Source organism: Bemisia tabaci, unplaced genomic scaffold (genome assembly GCF_918797505.1).
Source record: "Bemisia tabaci unplaced genomic scaffold, PGI_BMITA_v3".
NCBI lineage: Eukaryota > Metazoa > Arthropoda > Insecta > Hemiptera > Aleyrodidae > Bemisia > Bemisia tabaci.
In genome coordinates this window covers 15,501-24,001 of record NW_027311775.1, presented here as the reverse complement: position 1 = coordinate 24,001, position 8,501 = coordinate 15,501, and the positions used below count along the sequence as shown (strand labels likewise).

General features: G+C 43.3%; 1 protein-coding gene across 1 annotated transcript; it reads right to left on the bottom strand.

Moving 5' to 3' along the window:
- Positions 1-2,251: 2,251 nt before the first annotated feature.
- On the bottom strand, positions 2,252-7,348 carry LOC109043797 (uncharacterized). The gene is made up of 2 exons (XM_072305928.1): positions 6,743-7,348; positions 2,252-4,674 (listed from the first exon to the last, which is right to left on the bottom strand). The coding sequence occupies exon 2, from the start codon at positions 4,449-4,451 to the stop codon at positions 2,418-2,420; it is 2,034 nt and encodes a 677-aa protein (XP_072162029.1). The 5' UTR covers positions 4,452-4,674; positions 6,743-7,348; the 3' UTR covers positions 2,252-2,417.
- Positions 7,349-8,501: the final 1,153 nt, after the last annotated feature.

Here is an 8,501-nt window from a genome sequence, read left to right as displayed (position 1 = left end):
CAGGGGACTCTCTTGCGGCAGTGATCATCATTTCCTCCGAGCAGATATAGCGTTTCCTGTTAAAGGAATTAAAGATAAAGAGCCAATGCCTGAGCAGCAGCAGAGTCAGGGAACGCAAAATCATGAAGTATGGTATAACATCGAAAGTTTGGAGCACCCTAGTGTCAAGGCTCTGTATCGGAAACGCTTAGATGAGAAGTTGGGGGATGGACTCTCGGGTACCACGGAAGAGCAATATCAGTTCATCAAAGATTGTATCCACTCTGCAGCGAAAGAAGCCCTAGGTGTTCACAAAACCAGTAATAAATACCAGCATCCTTACTGGTGGGATGAAGAAATTGAAGACGAGATAAATCTTAAGAGGCAAAAACACCTTATATTTCTGTCGTCTAAAAAGACTGAAGATAAAGTTGCTTACAGGAAAGCTCAGTCTAAAGTTAGGAGCCTCATAACACGGAAGAAGAATGAAGCTTGGGAAAGCATTTGCTCTAGAATTAACACCTACCTAGGGGGAGAAAAAGTGCTGAGAGCTGGAAGTTAATTAAAGGTTTACGTAGAGACATGAAGCGCGACATCGTTTCTCCGATATCACTTAAAAAACTGGAGGATCATTTTAAAGATCTTTTGACGGAAAGGCGCCCAGAGTTTCGAGACGACAGCACGGACAACGGAAGAATGAACAACTTGGAGATCCACACTTGTGACATAATTAAAGCGGTTAAAGAGCTAATTAATGACAAGGCACCGGGTCCTGGTGGGATTCCTGTCGAGTTGGTCAAGTACGGGACTGCCAAGCTCTTTGAGTGCCTCAGAAAACTGATGCAACAATGCATCAGGGGTGACGAGGTACCAGGGGAGTGGAAGGAGTCTTGGATCAAGGCCATCTACAAAAAGAAGGGAAGGAAGGACGACTGTAACAACTACCGGGGGCTCTCAGTGACCGGGACAATAAGCAAAGTGTATGGGAAGATACTGAAAGCGAAGATCGAGGACGAATGGCAGGAACACGAAGCAGAGGAGCAGGCTGGTTTTAGAGCTGGCAGGTCTACGATAGATCATCTCTTTGTTATTGTCCAGGTCATTGAGAAGAAAATGGCCGTAGCTCAGGAACTGCATTTAATTTTTGTGGATCTCCAGAAGGCGTATGACAGTGTGCCGTTGGTGAAACTTTGGGAGGCCTTGGAAAAATCGAATTTTAACGGGGGTTGATTGACGCTGTTAAGCGATTTTATAAAGGGAGTTTTACCAAAGTCAAGTGCCATGGGGGGTTGTCAGCGGGATTTTATGTTACTAAGGGTTTAAAACAGGGATGTTGTTTGTCGCCAACATTATTTAAAATTTATCTCGAGTGCGTGCTTAAAGAATGGAAAAAGAAATGTTCTGGTATGGGTGTCCCCTTGGGTGATCTTGAAACTCTGTTCACTCTGTGCTTTGCTGATGACCAGGTGGTGGTTGCTCAAGATCAAGATGACGCGGAATACATGATGCGCAAGTTAGTAGAAGAGTATCGGAAGTGGGGTCTGGAAGTCAGCATATCCAAATCTGAGAAGATGACTTTTGGCGGTGATCAGCAAAGCATTGAGTTGGAGGATGGGCAGCAGATCAAAGGCTGCGAGCACTTTAAGTACTTGGGAGTGCGGTTGACCCAAGATGGAAGGACGGATCAAGCTATCAGGGAAAGGAACACCTTAGCAAGGAAGGCTATAGCGATGTTAAATGGAATCCTCTGGGATCAGCGGATTTCCAAAGATAACAAGAGGAGGATATACAACGCTGTAGTCAAAAGTATATTAACGTACGGATGTGAAGTTTGGCAGCTGAAGAAACGGACACAGGATATGCTAAGAGCAACGGAGATGGATTTCTGGAGAAGGTCGGCAGGAATTTCTAGGAGAGATCGGGTCCGTAATGATAGAGTGCGTCAGATAATGGAAGTCGAAAATGACATCGTGTTCGACGTCATGACCAAACAACTTGTTTGGTATGGTCATGTCAATAGGATGACGGAAGGGAGGCTGCCAAAAAAGATGCTTGATTGGGTTCCTCCTGGGAGGAGACGTAGGGGACGCCCAGTGAGAGGTTGGCGACAGGGGGTGTTAAATGAAATAAGAGATTGTCAACTCCCTGATGACCTGTGGGAAGATCGAGCTTTGTGGCGAGTAGGCGTCGTAAAGCGCCAAAGAGCGCTGTAATAGCGACTCATATATATATAAAATCTCTCCACAGTGTAAAATCAAGGGAGTACCGCGTGACGCATAACATCTTCGGCGCAAAGCGCGTCGAAGGATGGACTGCGAAGCGGTCAGTTTGAGTTGAAGGTTTCTCTCAGTCGTGAGCATTCATGTGATTTATCAATTTTCAATGCGTTGCTCTGGACACGAAAACGAATTTGTTAACCCCTTCATCCGCGATACCTTTCATTTCTGAAGCACCACCTGGATCGTCTTCGCGGCGCTCGGCACACCTTGGTCGTTGTGCACGAAGAGCCAGTAATAGCCCCCGGGACAAACGCCGGGATCCGCGGGCAGGACACAGGTGTACGTAAAGGGCTTCCCCGCTCTTTGTTGTTGTTGTTTTGGCTCCAACGGAACTCGCCTTTGATCGTTGTTGACAGCGTGTGTACAGGCGCTTAAACGCATGAGGGAAAAATTCTTGCAATTAACATCGGTTTTTACGGTAAATTTACTTCCAGGTGACATTTTATTAGTTGAAATACTAAGGATTACAGGCCTGCGAGCTTCTTTTCCATTCTTATCCCAAAGATAGTAGGGCCAGTAGATTTGCATGTCCAGGTGGTTGGCCTCGCAGGCTCCGCATAAACCACCCCCAGCTGACAGCACAGTAGCGTTCATGGTAAGAAGAGCGATCGAGTGGTAGTTTCGAGGGATCTGATGCGGGGTAAGTTTCCGGATTGAATTGTCCGCGGGATCCCATATTTCCGGTGTTCTCACTGAACCCTTATCTGTAAATTGGGCACCAGTTATTTGTCCACCAACGATGAATACTTCTCCGTTCGGCAGGATCACAGAGTTGTGATAAATGCGCGCAGAGGCCATTTTATTGGCGGTCGGTTGGACGTCCGCGATCGAGTTGGGTTCTTTGATGGTGATACAGTAGGCGTTGGTGGAGGCTGCCGAATCGACGTAATCCTCTGATCCACCACAGGTGAAGAGTTTGCCCGCAACGGCGTCAAACATGACGGCGTTACCGCACATGGCGTCGTTGTCGTCCCCGCGGGTGCCGGCACCCTGAACGCCCCCGTCGCCGTCGGTCGAGTACCAATTCATATTCTTGCTCGGACCGGCGTGGAAGACGGTGTTGTTCTTCCAGCCGAAGAGCCATCCGTGGTTGTCCGCTCGGTAGACGCCGTCTTTATCGCCGGTCAGCATGGCGTCCGCCCGACACCCCGGAAGTTTGGTCCACTGGTTCGTGCCCGGATCGTATAGCTCCCCGTTCTTGCCGTCGACGCCCCCGTTCCACGAGCCGCCGAGCACGAAGGTTTTGTCGTTGGAGCAAGTGGTGGAAGCGGTGTAGCCGCGCGGGATGAGCATGTTCGGTGCAGGGCTCCAGGTATCATTGTTGATGTTGTACTTGCTTGCTTTCTTAGCGTCGTTACCACCCGTCACCATCACATTCCCTTGTGAGTCTATGGAAGCACCAGGACAGAACATGTCATGGCCCGTCTTGGTAACGGTGCGTTCTGTGACTGTCTGCGCGACCAAATCCACGGTGCAAGTTTTCGTTACACCGCCTGGACCATTCGTAAATCGATCGTATCCCCAGGCTGACCATGCCATGAACCGCCCATCGGGCCTTTGGGCACAGGCAACAGCAACTAAAGGCAAGTGGATGGTGTGACCCCATTTCCCTAGCCTTGTATCCACTTTATCTGTCAGCTTTGATTCGAAGAATTTCAGTTCAGCTATGCAAGTCTCCTGTCGATCGTCTGCTCCTTTCTTATGAACTACAGTGACAGTGCGGCATCCTACAGGCTCGAAGTTTGAGAACTTCCACACCACATCCACAGCCCATGTGCCGTACGCGATGAGCTTTCCATCGCAAAGAATCTCGTGCATATACACGCTTCCTTTATTGGTGTCCTGTGGCGGCGGCGCCAATGCCATTCCAGTTAAGATCCTGACCGTTTTTAAGTCAATCGTGAAATTGTGCGGTAAAGGATTCGCTCCTGGGCCAGACTTGCTACACCAAAACGTACTTAAGTCACCATCTACCGCTGATCCACAACGGTTCCCTTCATCGAAGCTGCTACAAGAACACTTCATGCCTTTGAGTATTATTATATTTCCATCCGGAGGCATGGAGTTGGTTCCCAACTGTTGTCCGTTGTCCGAATGCAGACCCTGTCCATTTGCCGTAGCGAAATCGTCGGCGAGAGAAACACCAAAAAGAGTCAAGAATTTAAAGAGAATCGTCGGAGTTGAGTTACGCATGGTCAGTCTACAGGCTAGTAAGTACGTCAAAACCGATTTTTAAGGATTCTAATAAGTGGTATTTGATAAAACGCTTTGTCGCGCGTCCTTGATGTTACACGCACAAGCATACGGGAGTGTAGCACAGCTCGAAGGATAATGCATATTCTAGACGTGGGGGGTCATGGCCGAGACTCAATTCCACTCCAAGAAGAGTCGATCTGTATATGCTCAGTTTGCTGTCCTGGAAAAATAAAAAATGGTTGATCAAGAATGATGATTGAAATTGATATGGAATAATTCCATGAAGATGAATTCAGTTGATGCGTAAAAGTATCGGATGCTATAGGTCAGGATGGAAACATTTCATGAAAAGTAAAATTTTGAAATTCCACGTGAAATATTCCATTAATTTCAGAAATTTATGACAGATCTAGAAAAATACTGGTTCCTTTTCATGTTCGCAAAATGTAAAAATTGTGTCAAAATCTTTTTGTGTGTGCTTGAGTGCGTATACTCTAGGCCCTGAAAAATATGAAATATTTCACAGCTCTGTGAAATTTCATGGAAGATTTCACTGACTTATCTTATTTCATTTCTTTCTTACGTTACATGCCAGCCTGTGCTAGACGCCTTCATCTCTCAATTTAGCGTAATTTAAGGGCCAGTTTTTTTTCTTTCTTGCAAAATGTGATCCAATTAAGCCGAAGATACTTTTTTTACCTGGTTAATATAAATTAAAACGAATTATCCAACGTCGCAGAGCGAAATTCGTGTTCTGCAACTTTAACCGTTCATACATTTACATAGGTTGGGTATCTAATCAACAGATCGATTAAGGAGATTCGATGGACGTTATATTTTGTGTTAGAACAACATGCGATTTATTACATCGATCAGTTTCATTTACTCAACTATTTGTCATTTTTTTCAAATTTTAAGATTGCACTTCGGTTATCAGAACACTAAAGAATTCACTTACCAATTTTGACAAAGAAATTCAACAATAAAGGCATGGTTTCTTTAGAGGAAAAATATCGCATTCGATACTGATATCGAAAGCGATACTTTCCCTCTAAAAAAAACCACCCCTATGTTACGTTGAATTTTTTTTTTTTTTTTTTTCAAAATGGGTATGTGAACATTTAGTCTCCTGACAACAGTTGTGCGATCTCAAGATTCGAGAAAGATGACGAGTAGCTGAAAAAATGGAACCAATTGATGCGATATATCGCATGTCGTTTTGACACAAAATATGGCGTCCATCGAATCACCTCAAGCAAGGAAACATGAAGGAGCAACTTATGTATTTATTTTCGTTGTAGGCTTATTGAAAAATATAACTATGAATCAGTGAAGTATATAACCCATTTTAAACTGCAAGGTTGCACGCTTGATTCGATTCGCATTGAACAAGAGTAAGGATCCGATAAAAAGAAATAAAAGGATCTGTAATTAAATCGATGACAGTGTTACCAAGCCTATGATTCCAATTACTATACGTTCAGTTGATGAAACTATATGAATCGAGACGTGCAAAAAGAACATGTGCAAAGAATTTCGGAGGAGAGGTTTCCCAAACAAGTGTCGGATTATGGGTTCACCTGGGAGAAGGCGACGGGAACGTCCCATTAAGGGATGGCTTCGTTGACGAAGAGATGTTGCGTTGTCAGTAGTTGCCCGATAACCTCTGGGAAGATGAATACATGTGGCATTTGGGTGTCGCAGAACGCCGAAGTGCGTTGTAAAACTGCCTTATACGTATATGTATGTGCCTTTTTCGCATGTCAAATTATTCTACTCGATTTAAAAATCCATCTTGCGAAAAGTACGGAAATCCGAGTACCTATGGGCCACGGCCTGATATTATTAACCAACGGAAAACAGGGCTAAAAGTTGTTTGATATCTGCAATTTTCGCAGGTCTTGGTTCGTGTGATTTCGAGTCGTGATCAATATTTCAGAGTTATCACCATGCCTTTTAATGGTAGAGTAGCGCATTATAGGGTTTAAATAAGGTATAAATAATGCTAAATGTTCTCGCCAATAAGTCACCGTCAGCTCGGACCGGCTGGATCGCGGTTGTGGGGGATAGGGTTTTTGAGTTATTATTGATTGGTTTGTCTACACAAGGAAAAAGTTTTGTTTCGTTAGTCCGAGAAAATTATTTTTATGTTCCTTTTTCATATCCCATTCTTAAAACCCCATCCCTTCATTTAAAGTGAGTATTTATTTATATTTTTCCCTAAAGGCGAAGAAGGCGGATATTAAACTGTATCTTCAAAAATTACATTTTCAATTATCTGTACTTACGAATGAGGAACCTTGCGAGCTTTTTCGACGAAGAGGGTCATCAACTGAAACAATTTTTATATAACTAAAAAAGCAAAAATCCTAATTTTTTCAAATACTTAGTCGCCCACATCTTTGCTCAATAACAGACTCGTAGAACACTAGACCGCTCAGGGTCTTGAACTGAGTGTGACTATCATTCCTCACAAAACACAATACCCACGAGATTCATGTTTTCCTCTTCGGTTTTGCTCGCGTCTGAATATTTTCATCTTAATTATGTAATTCAGCTGCGCAGTTGGCAAAAAATTCTACATTCACACAATCGGAAATAACCCGATTTTAAGGTCATAATACGCGGAAAAATGTTGTTCCGATTTTGAGAGAATGAGTTCATGGTCTTCGTCGTTCAAGTTCGACGATGAACCCTTATTTTTCATTAACGTGAAAAAGTACTGCCGATAAGGTGGGTGATATGTTCTTCCTTTCTAGACGTAAAATGGACCGCGTTTAACAGAAAGGAACCAAGCCACATCAGCTATTGCCAATTTTATATGGGCACTTTAATTTTTGACGATAAAACGTTTGTGCGGTTCCCTTTGAAAATGTTAAGGAATTTGCTTCTTACTATGGAGAAAATTCACTGAAATATGCACGAAAATCCGCACAACTTTTTTCATGTAAAAAATTAAATTAGCCAATTAAATTTGTCAATAGCTGATGTGACTTGGTTCCTTTCTGTTTAACGCGGTCCAAAGCATCCTACATACAATGACGTCAATCCGGTATATTTTTAGAGATTTCCAGATTTTCAACGAGACCTGAGACCATATGTACGAAACATTTTATGATACCCTTAAAGGGGAGTTATCTAACTTTACGGGTTTGCCGAAAGTCTCATTGTGAGCCGTAAAAAAAATTTCGAACCCATGATTTTAAATGACCACCAATCTTTACTTAATGGGCATATTTCATTTTTCTGAAAAAATTCTGATTTCCTCTGCAGCTGTCTTCGCACATGTTTGAATTATGATTACATGGAAGAGACGGTCCCTTGTTAAAGTTTTCTCAATTTTTCGAATGGAACAAGCGAGGTTTCCAAAATTAATTGGCATTTCGGTCTTTGACCTCGTATTTGCATTACCAGCAAAAAACGATTAGTTTTTTCCAAAAGGATGTCGTGAGATCACCCTAACATCATACAGATAACGGAACGCTCTATCTCAAAACTACGTACGCTGATAACAATGAAATGGAAGGATATACGGAGTTGCGTTCGGGCTGAACACGTAACTATTTTAACTACGCTGTGGGCTGGACTGCATACGCTAGATTTTGCGGGCGATATCTGAGTTCTGTCCACAATTTACGTGCGCTCACAATATACGGCTCTCATTTGTGAATTGCTATACTGCCTTGTTAAGGAAAAACGCCGTATGAACATTCGAGAGTTGCCAAACTTCCTCCAGTTAAATTTACATTTTTGAGCTGAGTCATGCATATTTTCTTTTGAAATTTTCAGTTAATTTAGATCTAATTACGAAGAAAAATCTCTGAAAGATTGAACTGAAGATATTCTCCAATTTGTATAAAAATTCGTATTTAATAAAAGGAAATTTGGCAACTGATGGAGGTTCATACGGGTTTTTCCTTAGCACGGCAGTATAGGTGCGATCAGTGTTTTCCTCGAGCGTTTGCAACCCGGCTCATCGCGGAGTCACAAATCGCTACGTATTGTGTCCGGACTGAATTTCGTAAGTAGTGCCATTGCTTTGCGCTC